Genomic DNA, 17,646 nt, shown 5'->3' with positions numbered 1-17,646 from the left:
CTCTGCTCTACAAGGCACTCACTCCCCAAAAACCAGCCTCATTTCCAGGTGCACAGCCTCCTCCTCATGTTTCATCATCTGTTTCCCTAAGAGTTGCCACTTTATCTAGCAAGAATATGACTCTCCTATTAAAAAGTCTGCCTCTTCTTCCTCCTTGCACCATTCTATCTTATCCCAACACAGCTGCCATCACTTTCTCAAACCAACCCATCCATAAGAAGCCAGAACATTTCCATTCCAGCATACATCAGTATGCCTCCTGGCTTAAACATTCCTACCTCAACAGAACATCTTCTTGACAGTAAGAACTCTGTAATTATGAGCCTCTGGGCCTTCTACTGGGGTCCAGCATTGATGAAATATGCGAATCAACTACAGCTATTGATTTTTATTTTAGGGTGAGATGATGAAAGAGAGTTTTGCCACTAGGAGCAACCTTCAGGTGTTAATCATGGACTCCACTATGGCTAATCTGAAATTTGAGTGCCAGCACAGCTGTCTGTGGTGAGACTAACTCAGACCTGCAGGCATTACTACAGCAAAGTCTTCTTATCCTAAAGCTGGCAGATTATTTTGCTGGTTTTGTGTTATGTTTGGTTTGAGTTTTCTGCTCTTTGCCAGACAAAAACAAGCAGGGTTTTTTAAACCCTCTAATATTTAAGAACAATAGACTCCAATCTCTCAGTTTCCCAGAGGAAACTGCTATAAGCTCTCATGAGCTTATTTCAGAAGTGACTTCACCATGCAGTAGTTTTCTGTATTTTAAATTCTACCTGCTCACCCTTTGGAGAAAAAAGGCTTGGCAGAATTTACAACAGAAAGGTTTTGCTGGTCTCTAGGCTTTCAGAAATGAAAGAGGTCATGAAACAGCATCAAATCAAGGCTGGAGCTCTAAAGTGTTTTTTTTTTGCTGCTTACACTTTGATAAAAGTCACAGGGAGTACAAGCACTGCTCAAGCAGAGCCAGCACAAAGAGCAACATTGTGGTTTCCTGCAAAGATTCCTGAATTAACTCCCTGTTTCTTGCACTTGAGTGTTGGATGAGTAAAGAATATTTACCTTTGAGCACAAAAATGTGATTGCCTGGCTCTCCCTGCCTGATGACATAGCTCCCTTGCTGGAAAGTCCTTTCATACATGCATTCCACCATGTCTCGGATCTGGTGAGGCTCCAGTCTCTTCAAGAACTGATTTTTATTCAGGGCATCTGTGATAAGCTTCTTCTCACTGGTTTCCAAAAGAAAAAAAAGAGAAAAAAATTATCCTAGAGCTTAAAAATGCAGCGTGGCTGAGGTCTATCAGTCACAAAACACTCTCTGCTCTGGAGGTGTTTCCTCATTTAAAACCCACAGGACCAGTACCACTGACAAATGTCCTTGCAAGGTGACACCAAGCAGGGTGGCTGTGTCCATCTGCTAGGGAAACTTTGCAGTGTGACCTGGAGGAGTGAGACCTATGGATCAAGGCTCACTGGATGAATCACAGAATGTCAGGGGCTGGAAAGGACCTCTAAAGCTCATCCACTCCAACTCCCCTGCCAGAGCAGGATCACCTACAGCAGATCACATGGGAAGACATCCAGGCAGCTTTCAAGTATTTCCAGAGAGGGAGACTCCACACCCACCTTGGGCAGCCTGTTCCAATGTTCTGTCACCCTCACAAGGGAAAAAATCCTCCTCATGTTTACATGACATCTCCTATGCCTCAACTTTCACTCACTGCCCCTTGTCCTGTTGTTGGGCATCACCCAGCAGAGCCTGGCTCCAGCCTCCTGGCACTCACCTTGCACATCTGCATAAACATTGATGAAGTCACCCCTTGCTCTCAGCTTGGTCATCCAGCTCCCTCAGGCTCTCATGAGAGGTTCCATTCCCTTAACCAATGAATTTCAACAAGGTCAGGTGCCAGGTCCTGCTCTGGCAATTCAGCTCTTGCCTGAGCTCTGTTAATCGATTTGGGGTTTGTCTTCTGGATGGTAATTGATCCAACACTGTAAATATTGTGTTTCTGTCTCTTGGTTAGAGCTTGCATCTGATTGTTCTCCTCTTCTGTGGGTCTCCTGGTGGACCCTGGTATCACCCCCCTGCTCTGCCTACCCTGTTCAGACTGTGGGGGCATCGTGCCCTGGTTAGCGAGGGGTATTTGCTGTGCTGTAGTCACTCCTGGTTCACTCACTGCAGTTGAAGCAACTTGCTGCTTGCAGAGAGAGCCTCTGCAGTAGTAAATCATAGAAACATAGAATCAGCCAGGTTGGAAGAGACCTCCAAGCTCATCCAGTCCAACCTAGAACCCAGCCCTGTCCAATCAATGCATACATATGGTGAGCTGCAAAGACAAGAGCAGTCTGAGCAGCTGTTGGAAGAGCCCAGTGGTTGGGATATGAAGCAAAATCAACCATGGATGAATCCACTAATGATGAGTAACCAACTGAGACAAAGCTGGCACATGCTGGGCAATCGATGGAATCTGATTGACTTCTGTATGCTATGGGTCATGCAGGACCTTGAATTCCTGCCAGAAATGAAGTTAATTAAACAACTGCTGCATTCTCATGCAGTTTCTGTGGATCTGCTGGGTAGGTTTCTGTGATGGTTTGGGAGTTACCCGCACCCCACTCTTATGAAATCACCCAGACTAGACTCAGCCAGCTGGAAATTAAGGAATGAAGCTTTGTATTTACAGCTTAGCACAATATAAAAGCAGATGTTTACAATATATCACAAACAGGTACAGCTCCACACAGAAGTAGACAAGTAACACAGAAACACAACACCCTTCCCAGAATCCAGAGTCCCCAGGAGGGGCTCCAAATCGCCCTTCCACCTCCTTTCCACCTTATCCCAGAGTCTGCCATATGTGCAAGGTGAGCTGTGAGGATTGGCAAGGGGGGTTAGAAGGCAGAAGTATTAGTTACACAGAAGCAGCCCAGGGTAACAGACACACACACACTGACACTGTCTGTCCTGCTCTGTTTTATCTATGTTTTGTATTCTTGTTCTTACACATCTCAGCAAGCCTATGAGCGAAGTAGACATCACTACTGCTTCCTTTGCACAGCTTATAATCTAATTCTTCCCACTGAAATACTCCAATTAGTCTCAGCTTAGCAGAGTTTCCTTTACTGATGAAGTGAAAAGACACTTCTGCACATTCCTCATATTCCTGACACGCACGCAGAAGGAAGCTGCATGACAAAACAAACACCCTGAGAGCTTTCTAAGGCATTTGCAGCCTGCTCTTCATAGAATCAACCAGGTTGGAAGAAACCTCCAAGCTCACCCAGTCCAACCTAGCACCCAGTCCTGCCCAATCAACCAGACCACGGCACTAAGTGCCCCAGCCAGGCTTGGCTTCAACACCTCCAGGGATGGCAACTTCACCACCTCCCTGGGCAGCCCATTCCAATGCCAATCACTCTCTCTGACAACAACTGCCTCCTAACAGCCAGCCTAGACCTCCCCTGGCACAGCTTGAGACTGTGTCCCCTTTTTCTGTTGCTGCTTGCCTGGCAGAAGAGCCCAACCCCACCTGGCTACAGCCTCCCCTCAGGCAGTTGTAGCCAGCAATGAGCTCAGCCCTGAGCCTCCTCTTCTTGTATTCATGAAACACCACAAGGCTATCATCAAAACGCTCTGTGGGGAAAATCTCCTGAGGAAAATCCAGGAATGAACAATCAGTTAAGGCAAGTGAGCAGACTTACAATGTCACTAGCCATATCATGACTGAAAACAAGCAAAGCTAATGAGATGAGGCAAGAAAAATTAAATCATGTAGCTATGGTAAAGTATGTGTTTAGAAAGAGAGATCATGGCTTAACCCTGTTGCTTTCAGCAGAAGCTATCAGAATAGGAGCTCTAATTTTGTTTTTGGTTAAGAATAACCTTAACTTATTTAATTCACCCTGGCCTGCATTCTGCATAAAATACTGCAATAAAATACAGTAATAGCTGATAAACTGGTACTTAAAATGTGCAGTGAGGCTCCCAGAACTATGGAACTGGAGACTGTGCTGCTTTCAGAGAGAGCAGCTGGCCACAACTGAAAGAAACAGGAGGATCAGGCTCTTCAATCAGTTGCTGCCTCATTCCATGGGCATCCAGCACTGCATCTAACAGTTCTCTCTCTGCTCTTCTCTTCAGCTTCTCCTATACCTGCCTCACTTTTAAGAACTGGTGCTGGAAGTAACCAGATGTCCTGAAAGGATGGAAAATGTGGAGTCTCCTTCTCTGGAGACATTCAAAACCCACCTGAATGTGTTCCTGTGTGACCTACTCCAGGTGATCTTCTCCCAAGCAGCTAGTGACAGAAGGAGGGGACACAGTCTCAAGCTGTGCCAGGGGAGGTTTAGACTGGATGCTAGGAAGAAGTTCTTCACAGCAAGAGTCATTGGCATTGGAATGGGCTGCCCAAGGAAGTGGTGGAGACACTATCCCTGCAGGTGTTTAAAAGGAGGGTGGATGAGGCACTTGGTGCCATGGTTTAGTTAATGAGAAGGGTTAGGTGACAGGCTGGACTTGATTTCAGAGGTCTTTTCCAACCTGGTTAATTCTGTGATTCTGTGATCCTGCTCTGGCTGGAAGGCTTGGACTGGATAATCTTTTGAGGCCCCTTCCACCAAGAGTGTGGCCTGAGCAGTGCTGAGCACAGGGGCAGGATAACCTCCCTTGTCCTGCTGGCCACACCGCTCCTGAGCCAGGCCAGGATGCCATTGGCTCTCTTGGCCACCTGGGCACACTGCTGCCTCATGTTCAGCTACTGTCTACCAGTACTCCCAGGTGCCTTTCTGTCTGCCTGCTCTCCAGCCACTCTGTCCCCAACCTGTAGCACTGCTTGGGGTTGTTGTGGCCAAAGTGTAGAACCCTGCACCTGGCCTTGTTAACTTTTGCATTTCTGCTACTAAGGAGAGGGTTTTGGTTGTCTGCTGGCATCAATGTCACGTGTCAGGATAGTTACTACCCACCCAATAACTGCTGATAACAGATCTGGGTCATGAACCTAAGCCCATAAGGGGAAGAGATTTGATACAGGCAGCATAAATACTGCAGATGGTGACAGCATTCCCTGGAAGGACACAGAAACATGGAGAACCATGTCCTAAAGACAATGAGACACTGAGATACACAGGTACAGGGAGGCTGCTCAGCTGAAGTTTGTGGGACAAAGATGATTCCTGCGTAAAGCTAAGCACAAACTCAACCAGCACCTAACCACCACAGCAGTAAAGCCTACACTAAAAAGATCCTTTTTTTATCCTTTAACATTGATTTATCACGTGGAGAGCACTTGATTGTGATAGAAGTAAGCACATCACCCCTCCCAGGTGAGCTCACCTGGAATCCTTCCGGACTCTTGCCTTTTCAAAGGAAAATGCAGCTTGCCTGGTCAGATCATAGAGCTGTGTTGTGGGCTCTGCAGACACACCTTCCTTGGCTCCCCTCCTCCTGTCAGTAGAGACTTGAACCCCTGAAGCCACTTTAGACAGAGAAGGCTGCAGAGGGTGCTCCCCCTGAGTGCTAACAACATCTTGCAGCTTGTTCAGCTGTATGCACTTGCTCTGAAGCTCCTTGGTGAGTTCTGCTATGACCTTAGTCTGCACCGCCAGCTGTTTCTGAAGCTCAGCAACAAAGCTTTGACTCTCTTGCAGCTCTTCATCTTTTCTCTTCAGCTCCTTTTCCAGTTCAAGCACCCTGCTGCAAAGAACATCAGCTTGCTCACTGATCACGTTGATGCCTAGATCTTGGTACTTCAAAAACTTACGGTTGCCAGCACAGCCAATAGAGAGGTTTGCTATGTGCCTATCTGGCCGCCTCAGATGCTTGGGTTTCACTGACCCATTCCCCATTTTGTCCAGTGACCTAGGTGAGAAAAGAAAGAAATCATAGAATCCCAGAATGGTCTGGGTCAGAAGGGACCTCCAAAGGTCATCCAGTGCAACCTCCTCTGCAGTAAGCAGGGGTATCGTCAACTGGATCAGGCTGCCCACAGCTCTATCAAGCCTCACTTTGAACATCTCCAGGGAAATCATGCACTGATAATCAATAAATGTAGTATTTACTGGGCAGTGGAATTGGAGATATACACCTCTGGTACACACTGTCAACTGTTTTCATCTCTTCCAGTTCTGAGAGTCACAGGAGAAAAAGGCAAAGAGAAAAGGCAAGTAGGTTAGTGGACACATAGCAAAAGATCTGATGGGTACCACTTTGTGAGTTGAAGAAATATGTGCACCCTTATCTGCCTGACAGAGACAAAACAAACAGCAGGAAGGAGAAAAACCTTGTCTTCTACTGCTGCAGCAGCAGCAATCGCACAAAGAAAGCCTCCAGAGAAGGAGACTCCACAACCTCTAACTGGGCAGCCTGCTCCAGGGCTCCGACACCCTCAAAATAATGTTTCCCTATGTTTAGGTGGAAACTCCCTGTGTTCCAGTTTGTGCCCACTGCCCCTTCTCCTCTAACTGGGCAGCACTGGGAACAGTGCCCACTGCGCCTTCTCCTCTAACTGGGCAGCACTGGGAACAGTGCCCACTGCGCCTTCTCCTCTAACTGGGCAGCACTGGGAACAGTGCCCATTGCCCCTTCTCCTCTAACTGGGCAGCACTGGGAACAGTGCCCACTGCCCCTTCTCCTCTAACTGGGCAGCACTGGGAACAGTGCCCATTGCCCCTTCTCCTCTAACTGGGCAGCACTGGGAACAGTGCCCATTGCCCCTTCTCCTCTAACTGGGCAACACTGGGAACAGTGCCCACTGCCCCTTCTCCTCTAACTGGGCAGCACTGGGAACAGTGCCCACTGCCCCTTCTCCTCTAACTGGGCAGCACTGGGAACAGTGCCCACTGCCCCTTCTCCTCTAACTGGGCAGCACTGGGAACAGTGCCCATTGCCCCTTCTCCTCTAACTGGGCAGCACTGGGAACAGTGCCCACTGCCCCTTCTCCTCTAACTGGGCAGCACTGGGAACAGTGCCCATTGCCCCTTCTCCTCTAACTGGGCAACACTGGGAACAGTGCCCATTGCCCCTTCTCCTCTAACTGGGCAGCACTGAGAACAGTGCCCATTGCCCCTTCTCCTCTAACTGGGCAGCACTGGGAACAGTGCCCATTGCCCCTTCTCCTCTAACTGGGCAGCACTGGGAACAGTCTGGCTCCACTCTCCTCTTCACTGCCCTTTACAGATATTGACAAGCATTGATCAGATCCCCTCTCAGGCTGCTCTTCTCCAGGCTCAACAGCCCGAGGGCTCTCAGGCTTTCCTCACAAGAGAGATGCTCCTGCCCACTCAGCATAGTAAAACAGTCAGCTGCAGCAATTTGCTTCTACTGATTGGTACAATCCTAACAGCTTCACAACTGCTCTGCAGCCCCCAGTGGGTTAGAACTGCAATGCGTGACAAGGTATCTCACACTGCTACTCCAACTTTCCTTCAGTCTTCCTTCTCAACTCTCTCTTGCTTATTGTGACTTTGGACACTATCCTCCTTCTGCCCCCATTTTCTGGCTGCATTTTGTCAGCTGGTGCTACAGCTCAATGGCAAGGTGGTATGTGAGGAACAAAGGCGAATCTGTGCTGCACAGAGAACTCGAACAGGTTGCACATCAGGGCACTAAATCAATTAACTCTGAGGAGATACCTGTGTGTCACTGCACGTGGCATGAGAAGGGCCACCAGGAGGACCAGAGGGCTGCAGCTCCTCTCCTATGAGGACAGGCTGAGAGAGTTGGGGTTGTTCAGTCTGGAGAAGAGAAGGCTTCAAGCAGACCTTCCTATGGACTTTCAGTATCTGAAGGCGGCTACAAGAAAGCTGGGGAGGGACTTTTTAGGATGTCAGGTAGTGACAGGGTTGTGGGGAATGGATACAAGCTAGAGGAGATTCAGATCAGATGCTAGGAAAAGATCTTCACATGAGGATGGTGAGACACTGGCACAGGTTGCCCGGGGAGGTGGTGGAAGCCTCATCCCCGGAAGTTTTTTAAGGCCAGGCTGGATGTGGCTCTGGGCAACCTGATCCAGTGTGAGGTGTCCCTACCCATGGCAGCAGGGTTGGAACTGAATGACCCTTGAGGTCCTTTCCAGCCCTGGCAATTCTGTGGCTTAACCCAAGATCATAGCTCAGCATGCAACAGTAGTTTAAAAAACCCAGAACAGTCACCAGCCTGAACCAAATGTTGTAACAGAGTAAAAGTGGAGACAACAGGAATCATGTCACCATACACAACATGATGGCATCTTCTGGCTGCCCAAAGGGCAACTTGTGTGGAGTCTCCTTCTCTGGAGACTTTCAAAACCCACCTGAAGGCATCGCAGCACAGCCTGACCTAGGCACTGCCACATTATCAGGGGGGTTGGACTGGATGACCTCCAGAGGTCCCTTCCAAGTGCTACTATTCTGTAACGACTCTGTGAGACTCTGCTGCTAAATGGAGTAGGAGTCCAAAGCAGCCAACTCCAAAACAACACACCGTGTCACAGAGGGTGGGAGATGGCCTCTGCTAAGGGAGAGAGCGACTGCCCCAGGGCAAAACCGGCCGGAAGAGAGCAGCACAGAGCACAGACACACACCGGAGAGGGTGGCCAAAGCTCACACTAACAACCGGCACCAGAGCGCAGGCAGCCACAAACGCTGCGTGCCCCTCGGACACGCCTCAGGCACGGAGGGGACCAGCTCTGGGACACGACAGATCCTCGTTTCCACGTGTTTGGCTGCTAGCACAGGAGACTCCCGGCCAAGCGCATGGCAAGAATCCAGCACTAAAGTAGCTAATTCCCACAGACAGTGTAAAAACCCTATGGCTCCGAGCTCCGGCCCACCTGTGCCCACAGGAAACGAGACACCACCAGCACACGCTCTGCGCCCACGGCAGGGCGCCTCACACGCTCCCCTGAAGGCTCTGCCACCCACCCATGCACACACTTCCCACATCCCCCCCTCAGGAGACGCCGCCCAAGGGGCTCGGCACAAGCCCGGGCTGCGCCCCTCACTCACCAGGGCCGCGGCTGGGACCGTCCTCCCCTGCTGCAGCCCGGCACACGCCGTAGAGGCCGCCGCGCCGCGGGCTCAGCCTCCCCAGGGCCCCGCACGCCGGTGCCTCTCGGAGCCGCTCTCCGGGGCTGCCCTCAGCTGCAGCTCGCCTGGGCCCGGCGCCCGAAGGCGGACAGCGGCAGGCACGGGCCGGTGCTCCCGGAGCCGGAGAGCCGGAGCGGGCAGCGGCAGACACGGGACGGTGCTCCCGGAGCCGCAGAGCCGGGGCGGGCAGCGGCAGGCACGGGACGGTGCTCCCGGAGCCGCAGAGCCGGGGCGAGCAGCGGCAGGCAGCGGCTGCTCGCTCTCGCTGCCAGCGCCGTGTCAGGCGGGAGCGCCTCTGCCTGTCACGTTGGGCCGGGGTATGCGGCAGGGGCAGGAGGGGCAGCGGGCGCGGCCGGGCCCGCCCAGCCCAGCCCTCCCCGGGCGCTGCAGGGCCGAGGGGCCGCGGGGCTGGCCCCGCGCCGGGGCAGGGCGGGGAGCGGGACCCCCGCGGTGCGGGGGCGGCTCGGGCAGCAGCTGCTCCGTCCCAGGCGGGCAGGGGCAGGAGCCGCAAGCCACTCTGAAAGAGGTTGCTCAGGGAGGTGGTGGAAGCCTCATCCTGGAAGTTTTTAGGCCAGGCTGGATGTGGCTCTGGGCAACCCGATCCAGGGGAAAGTGTCCCTGCCCCTGGCAGGGGAGACTGGAACTGAATAATCCTTCAGGTCCCTTCCAGCCCCGACATTTCTGTGATTGTGCGATCCTGTGACCATGAAGCACAGGTTAGGAACAAGACACAACGAAATAACTACCAGCTGATGAGGCAGGATCGCATGGCCGCCAACCACCGCTACGCACAGCTCGATAGGATCAGGCTCTCTGGCTCTGCCTACGAGCAGCAGCACAGCTGCGAGGGGAACACATCCTTAGGGATTCGCTTCTCACTTCATGTGGGGAAAGATCTGCTCTGCGTCACCACGAGGTGACAGAGCGGAGCTGAGAGAGCAGCACACACTGGGAGGTTGCCAAAGGATTGCAGAAACACTGCAGGAAGCCCACAAGGGGTCCTGCCGCACACGGCTGCTGCAAGGCGAAGTCACACCAGGTGACAGCGAACATCCCCCAGCACAACAGAAGCCGTGGAAAACTTGTGGCGTTCTGCCTGTTCACCCGAAAAGGTTATCTTCAGTGCTAGATCGAGTCCTCGTTTTAGCACGGCTCAGAACAGGTTGTCTAGGAAGGCAGGAAAAAAAAACCCAGGTGGAGCTGCAGGTTCCCACTCACTCTTTTAGCCGTGGCAGCTGTGAAAGGATTTTGCACATGACAGCAGGTAACTGCCTGCCCTTTTCACGATTCACAGAATGGCTTGGGTTGGAAGGGACCTTAAAGATAATCTAATTCCAACCCCCTCGCCGAGAGACACCTTCCACTAGATCAGGCTGATCAACGCCACCAAGTTGCATTCAGCAACGTTCCTGCAGAACTGAAACATCAAATACTTGCCTGGAAAGGCATGGACAGAACTTGGAACTCAGACCAGCTGCAAACTCAAGAGCTGCAGTGCAACAAATAAGAGAGATTTATTCTTACTTCTTTTCCTTTTTAAATAACAGTGGCAGGACCTTTGCAAATCCTCCCCACCCCTCACCCCCTTTTTTTTTTGTTTTTGCTTAGTGATTTTGTGTCCAGAGTGATCTACAGCTACAGGACTTTCCCACTCCCCCCCCCCCCCCATCAGGTTCTTCCTAGGATAAATGGAGAGATTAAGTGTTCAGAGCTATTGGAGAGATAATAGGTGTGTAACACAGAAAACTACTTCAGTCATCAGCATCACCCTTGAAGCAAGTAGACAGGGAGACAGGTTTGCCCAAGCTGTAGCTGAGATGCAGGCTCCTGTTTTTTTGATGTTGGCACCTTGCTATTTCAGCCAAAGTGGGTTGTGCTCTCCATGGTTACCCTTTCAAACTACAGAAAAAAATGGCAATTATAAAAATCACTTCATAAAAACATAGTCTCCTATTTCAACACAGCTGGGACACCAGTTCCTCAAAGAGCCTGCTAGGAAAGCCAGCTTGGCCAAATGAATGTAAGAAGGGGGTCAAGTATGGAATAGTAGTGAAAATAAAGAGTATCTGGAGGAAGAAGAGAAGGGGGGAAGAAGAGAAGGGGGGAAGAAGAGAAGGGGGGAAGAAGAGAAGGGGGGAAGAAGAGAAGGGGGGAAGAAGAGAAGGGGGGAAGAAGAGAAGGGGGGAAGAAGAGAAGGAGGGAAGAAGAGAAGGGGGGAAGAAGAGAAGGGGGGAAGAAGAGAAGGGGGGAAGAAGAGAAGGGGGGAAGAAGAGAAGGGGGGAAGAAGAGAAGGGGGGAAGAAGAGAAGGGGGGAAGAAGAGAAGGGGGGAAGAAGAGAAGGGGGGAAGAAGAGAAGGGGGGAAGAAGAGAAGGGGGGAAGAAGAGAAGGGGGGAAGAAGAGAAGGGGGGAAGAAGAGAAGGGGGGAAGAAGAGAAGGGGGGAAGAAGAGAAGGGGGGAAGAAGAGAAGGGGGGAAGAAGAGAAGGGGGGAAGAAGAGAAGGGGGGAAGAAGAGAAGGGGGGAAGAAGAGAAGGGGGGAAGAAGAGAAGGGGGGAAGAAGAGAAGGGGGGAAGAAGAGAAGGGGGGAAGAAGAGAAGGGGGGAAGAAGAGAAGGGGGGAAGAAGAGAAGGGGGGAAGAAGAGAAGGGGGGAAGAAGAGAAGGGGGGAAGAAGAGAAGGGGGGAAGAAGAGAAGGGGGGAAGAAGAGAAGGGGGGAAGAAGAGAAGGGGGGAAGAAGAGAAGGGGGGAAGAAGAGAAGGGGGGAAGAAGAGAAGGGGGGAAGAAGAGAAGGGGGGAAGAAGAGAAGGGGGGAAGAAGAGAAGGGAGGGAAGAAGAGAGGGAGGGAAGAAGAGAGGGAGGGAAGAAGAGAGGGAGGGAAGAAGAGAGGGAGGGAAGAAGAGAGGGAGGGAAGAAGAGAGGGAGGGAAGAAGAGAGGGAGGGAAGAAGAGAGGGAGGGAAGAAGAGAGGGAGGGAAGAAGAGAGGGAGGGAAGAAGAGAGGGAGGGAAGAAGAGAGGGAGGGAAGAAGAGAGGGAGGGAAGAAGAGAGGGAGGGAAGAAGAGAGGGAGGGAAGAAGAGAGGGAGGGAAGAAGAGAGGGAGGGAAGAAGAGAGGGAGGGAAGAAGAGAGGGAGGGAAGAAGAGAGGGAGGGAAGAAGAGAGGGAGGGAAGAAGAGAGGGAGGGAAGAAGAGAGGGAGGGAAGAAGAGAGGGAGGGAAGAAGAGAGGGAGGGAAGAAGAGAGGGAGGGAAGAAGAGAGGGAGGGAAGAAGAGAGGGAGGGAAGAAGAGAGGGAGGGAAGAAGAGAGGGAGGGAAGAAGAGAGGGAGGGAAGAAGAGAGGGAGGGAAGAAGAGAGGGAGGGAAGAAGAGAGGGAGGGAAGAAGAGAGGGAGGGAAGAAGAGAGGGAGGGAAGAAGAGAGGGAGGGAAGAAGAGAGGGAGGGAAGAAGAGAGGGAGGGAAGAAGAGAGGGAGGGAAGAAGAGAGGGAGGGAAGAAGAGAGGGAGGGAAGAAGAGAGGGAGGGAAGAAGAGAGGGAGGGAAGAAGAGAGGGAGGGAAGAAGAGAGGGAGGGAAGAAGAGAGGGAGGGAAGAAGAGAGGGAGGGAAGAAGAGAGGGAGGGAAGAAGAGAGGGAGGGAAGAAGAGAGGGAGGGAAGAAGAGAGGGAGGGAAGAAGAGAGGGAGGGAAGAAGAGAGGGAGGGAAGAAGAGAGGGAGGGAAGAAGAGAGGGAGGGAAGAAGAGAAGGAGGGAAGAAGAGAAGGAGGGAAGAAGAGAAGGAGGGAAGAAGAGAAGGAGAATGGGAGAGGGAGAGGGAGGAATTTGGGAGGATGGGAGAGAGAGAGGAATTTGGGAGGATGGGGCAGGGAGGACAGGGCAGGCAGAGAGAAATGGAAGGAGGGAAAGGAGGCAGAGAGAAATGGAAGGAGGGAGAGCAGGCAAGAGAAAGAAAACAAGGAAGAAAAAGAACCTTCCTAGAAATTGTAGCATAGTCCAAGCTCCCCAGCTATGACATTTCTCTAGCAAGTGTGATTTCTACCACAGCTGTGATTTTCATTTAACGTTTGACAGTTTAAGAATAACTTAGGATCACAACGAGTTTGCTTCCCAGCAGCCAACTCAAAAACATCATTAAAAAAAAAAAACAAAAAAAACAAAAAACCAATACCCACAACCACCACTAGAGTGGTAGAGGGAAACTCTGCCCAGCAGCCAGTTTTTTTCCCGTCCAGTCCTTTCCCTTCTCAGCAATCCCAGTCAGGCACAGCCCTTGGCTTACTGGGAATGGAAGTTCTTCTGTGCGGGTTTAGGTTTCACTGAAAGGAATGGTGACTCTTTTTTTTTCCTCCTTTGTAACCTACTGTCAACTCTGCACAGTGCAGGAAAAGGAAGGGGGAGATACTCCATCCAGGTGTGAAGTGATTCCTGGGCAGCAGGCGAGCTCTGCAAATGATTGTCAGCGCAGTCCTCAAGCAGTGCTTAAGCCAAGCGGGCTGTGATTTTATCTCATCTGCCAGCTTTGAGAGGCTTCTTGCTTTCTCTTGAGTTGATGTCTTCTGTCTTTGCTGACACAACATCACAACTGACTACAGGTTTTCCATCACTTTGCCACTCGGTGTGCAGGGAAGTAAAGCAAGCCATGCCCTTTGCTAATCCATGTGATGCAGAAACAGCAGAAACTGGTTTGTATGCTAGACTCTGCCCAGCAGCACTGACCTAAAAGGAAGGGAGAAAGGTAAGGAAGTCAGCCAAGACAGTCACTAGAATGATACAGATCTTCTCACACAGCTTCAGAATGCCTCAGATAAGGATCCTGTGAAGCTGAGTTGTGCTGTTAGAGATTTTCAAGCTCAGCCTTCATCTGCCTTGCCTCCCTGTATACTGAGACCAGCACAGAGGAGAATCATAGAATCAAACAGGTTGGAAGAGACCTCCAACCTCATCCAGTCCAACCTAGCACCCAGCCCTAGCCAGTCAACTAGACCATGGCACTAAGTGCCTTATCCAGGCTTTGCTTCAACACCTCCAGGGACAGAGACTCCACCACCTCCCTGGGCAGCCCATTCCAATGGGAAATCATTCTCTCTGTGAAGAACTTCCTCCTAACATCCAGCCAGAGGGACCTAGGGATCAATCCCTAGTGAACAGAAGGATGACCACGAGCCAGCAATGTGCCCTTGTGGCCGAGAAGACAAATGGCATCCTGGGGTGCATTAGAAAGAGGGTGGTTTGTAGTCAGAGAGGTTCTCTTCCTCCTCTAGTTCAGACCTGGTGAGGCCACATCTGGAATACTGTGTTCAGTTCTGGACCTCTCAGTGTAAGAGAGACCTCAGGGAACTGCTTGAATGAGTCCAGCACAGAGCCACAAAGCTGCTGCAGGCAGTGGAACATCTCCCTGTGAGGGCAGGCTGAAGGAGCTGGGGCTTGGACCAGAGGAGCCTGAGAGGTGACCTCGTTTGTGGCGAGAAAGATGTGCAGGGCAGTGTCGGGAGGACAGAGCCAGGCCCTGCTCAGTGATGTTCCATGATAGAACATAGGGCAATAGGGGCAAGGTGGAGCAGAAGAAATGCCAAGGGAACAGAAGGGAAAACTTTCACTGTGAAGGTGTCAGAGCCCTGGTACAGGCTGTTCAGAAAGGTTGTGGAGTCTCCTCTGGAGACTTTCCAAACCCACCTGGATGCATTCCTGTGTGACCTGCCCTGGGTGATCCTGCTCTGGTAGGGCAGTTGGACTGGATGATCTCTGGAGGTCACTCTCAACCCCTAACCTTCTGTGACTCTGTGATTCATACACCTGCTTAATTCTGTGTCTCTGTCTAAGCACCTGATTCATTTTCCCTGCTGCTATGAATTCAACTTAAAAAAAACCCCAAACAATAAAATGTTGAATGGCAAAACAAGAGGCAAAATCCTTCCACAATTAATACAATGAATGAGTTCATGAGGCTGTGTTCAACCCACAGAAGAATTAAAGCCAAACCCAGCATTTTTCTGAGTTAATCCTAGCCTGGACTCTAAATTGTTACCTAGTTTCCTGAGTGCATTTGCCCCAGAGTGACCTTCATGCAAACCCTACAACTACCTGAAGGAAGGCTGTAGCCAGGTGGGGTTGGTCTCTTCTGCCAAGCAAGCAGCAACAGAACAAGGGGACACAGTCTGAAGCTGTGCCAGGGGAGGTCTAGGCTGGATATTAGGAGGAAGTTGTTGGCAGAGAGAGTGATTGGCATTGAAATGGGCTGCCCAGAGAGGTGGTGGAGTCACCATCCCTGGAGGTGTTGAAGCAAAGCCTGGATGAGGCACTTAGTGCCACGGTCTAGTTGATTGGCCAGGGCTGGGTGCTAGGTTGGACTGGCTGAGCTTGGAGGTCTCTTCCAACCTGGTTGATTCTATGATTCTCCTCTGTGCTGGTCTCAGTATACAGGGAGGCAAGGCAGACGAAGGCTGAGCTTGAAAATCTCTAACAGCACAACTCAGCTTCACAGGATCCAATCTGGTTGATTCTGTGATCCCTGTCTGCAAGGCTGGGTGCATAAAGGGGTACAGCAGCTGTAGAAACATCTACTTGGAAGCCCAAATTCTCTGTCCAGTGCTTGGGAGGAAGCAGATATTTCTTTGAAGTTTACAAAGTATTTTTTCCTACACTGAGTAAGACAAGAAATTGAGATACAGAATGACTTGTTCTAACTCCTATCCCCTAAGGGAGAGAAGGCTTGGGAGGGTTTAAGACAAAGACTGAATGTTCTCTTTCTTCCAAGAGTCCCATATGGAAGGGGGATTTACACTGATGCTGTGCCCCATCTGTTGAGAAATGCAGCATTCCATATGGCTTGAAGTCTCTTGGTTCTTGCTCTGTATCCTGTTCTCTTTGTGTGTGGATGGGGCATAGCCTCTGACACAAACCTTAGTGTCTTCCATCTGTCCTTTTCAAGGTGGTTCTCGGGGCTTTCGCTCTCATAGGAAGCCAAGTAGAGTGCTGCAATCACAAGCAAACACAAGAGGTTAAGCCTGCTGCCATTTTCAGAGTGCCTCTCCCTGTAAAATGGACTGAACTAAAATAAAGCAGGCTTGGATTATCCATTCCTCAGATTAGGGCTCCAGAATCCCATTAGGAGCAGAGCATGGCTTAGAATTGCATCCATACAATGCTAACAAACAGTGCCTGAGAACAAAGACTGTCCTGGGGCAGGGGGGGAACCCAACCAGTGAAAATTCAAAAGCACAGGAGTGGAAGGAAAGACTCAAAAGAAAGAACAGAGCCCAGGGACATGATGCTTTGTAAGCAGTTTGTGAAGTCTCTGGGCTTTTTTTTTGCCTCCATATACTCTGCAGAGGATATTTACACAGACCACACATCCAATCCTCTGTTTTCCACTCCATTTCAGAGGAAAGCACAACATCAGCTCTCACAGACAATGTGCATGTGTGTAAGGAAGAAGCATTTCCTATTTTCCTAACAGGTGTTGTGGGGTTTAAGAACTGGGATGCCTTAACCATCAAGTACAGTCCTCCAGGGACTATTAGACAGCCCAGGAGGTGGAGACTAGAAAATGCAGTCTTTTGTTATTTCATCCTATCAGCCTATATAAACTGGCTGAATAGTCAGTTTCTGCTCTTTTTTCTCCCTCTCCCTACTCCCCGCCAGACCTTCTCTCTTGTGGGGCAGGTTGGCAGCCTGGTTTGGCTTTGGCAGAGCTGATTTTTACTTCATCGTTCAGGCTTGAGTAGGGAGGTTTGGAGTAGGAGGGCTCTGAGGCCTGCCTGGCTGGGGGGTTGGTTTTGGACAATGTTGGCCTGGTGAGGTTTGGTAAAGCCCAGACTGGAGAGAACTGGGCTGAGGCTGAATGTGACTTTTGTGGATGTTGTGTGTTTCTGAACCGCTGTACGCAGCTGTGAGTAGCACTTCCATTTACAGTTCCAATTCCTTCCTATCCTGGGTGGAGCATTTCCTTTTCCTCCTTTGGGGAGGGCTGAAAGGGTTTCTGCCTGCCCTAAAACCACGACAAGAAGTGTCTCAACCCCAATTCTTTCTTTACTGTGAAGAAACCACAGCTGTCCACAGAAACTAAGCAGCAGCCAGGTTCAGCAGAGCTGCCAAAGTCCAGAGCTCCTTACCATCATCACTGAAGACTGGGACAGTGAGCAAGTACTGCAGAACCTTCAGATCCCTTTCAAAAGGACACTCCACTTGTTTCCACGTCATAAACTCACTGACTTGTTTTGCCAATTCCCAAAATTTCTGCCAGGACAGAGGAGAAAACAGAAGTGGTGCCATGCAGTCAGCATCACTATTTACCCTGGACAGTCTTCTAAGAGAGAGCTATCTTAGTTTCAGGTCCAAGCTGAATTGAAAGTGCTCTGGCCCCACAATTCAGCTTCTATGTTTTGCATTTCTGCTCCAAACTGAGATGAATTTCCCCCTCCCCACCCCCCCTGCAGCCTGACAACCCAGTGGCTGTTTATGAATATAAATAGTAGATCACAATCTGCACTTCATTTCTCTGCAAGGAACTGGTAAAGCTCCTTATGCCCAAATCTGCACTGTGCTGAGGTCCTGCTTGTTTGTTTCACTGTGACATGTTTAGTAATTTCCACTTCAAAAGT

The 17,646-nt window shown here is 50.7% G+C and overlaps 2 protein-coding genes across 4 annotated transcripts in view; both read right to left on the bottom strand.

The window, feature by feature from the left end:
- PRKG2 (protein kinase cGMP-dependent 2) overlaps positions 1-9,102 on the bottom strand; it is a 40,858-nt gene extending 31,756 nt beyond the window's left edge. The window contains exons 1-3 of the mRNA XM_064149624.1: positions 8,980-9,102; positions 5,330-5,854; positions 1,060-1,226 (exon numbers count right to left, since the gene is read on the bottom strand). Coding sequence (XP_064005694.1) covers positions 1,060-1,226; positions 5,330-5,841 — 679 coding nt within the window. The 5' untranslated portion in view covers positions 5,842-5,854; positions 8,980-9,102. The remainder of the gene's footprint in view (positions 1-1,059; positions 1,227-5,329; positions 5,855-8,979) is intronic.
- Positions 9,103-12,765: 3,663 nt separating this feature from the next.
- Positions 12,766-17,646, bottom strand: part of RASGEF1B (RasGEF domain family member 1B) — a 49,508-nt gene continuing 44,627 nt past the window's right edge. For all 3 annotated transcript variants that reach the window (XM_064149622.1, XM_064149621.1, XM_064149623.1), the window contains 3 exons: positions 17,158-17,281; positions 15,946-16,018; positions 12,766-13,762 (listed from right to left, as the gene is read on the bottom strand). In XM_064149622.1, the coding sequence (XP_064005692.1) occupies positions 13,738-13,762; positions 15,946-16,018; positions 17,158-17,281 (222 nt within the window). In that variant the 3' untranslated portion in view covers positions 12,766-13,737. The remainder of the gene's footprint in view (positions 13,763-15,945; positions 16,019-17,157; positions 17,282-17,646) is intronic.

Source organism: Pogoniulus pusillus, chromosome 10, assembly GCF_015220805.1.
Source record: "Pogoniulus pusillus isolate bPogPus1 chromosome 10, bPogPus1.pri, whole genome shotgun sequence".
Lineage (NCBI taxonomy): Eukaryota > Metazoa > Chordata > Aves > Piciformes > Lybiidae > Pogoniulus > Pogoniulus pusillus.
Note: the sequence above shows the minus strand (reverse complement) of the source record. Positions and strands in the feature narration are given on the sequence as shown.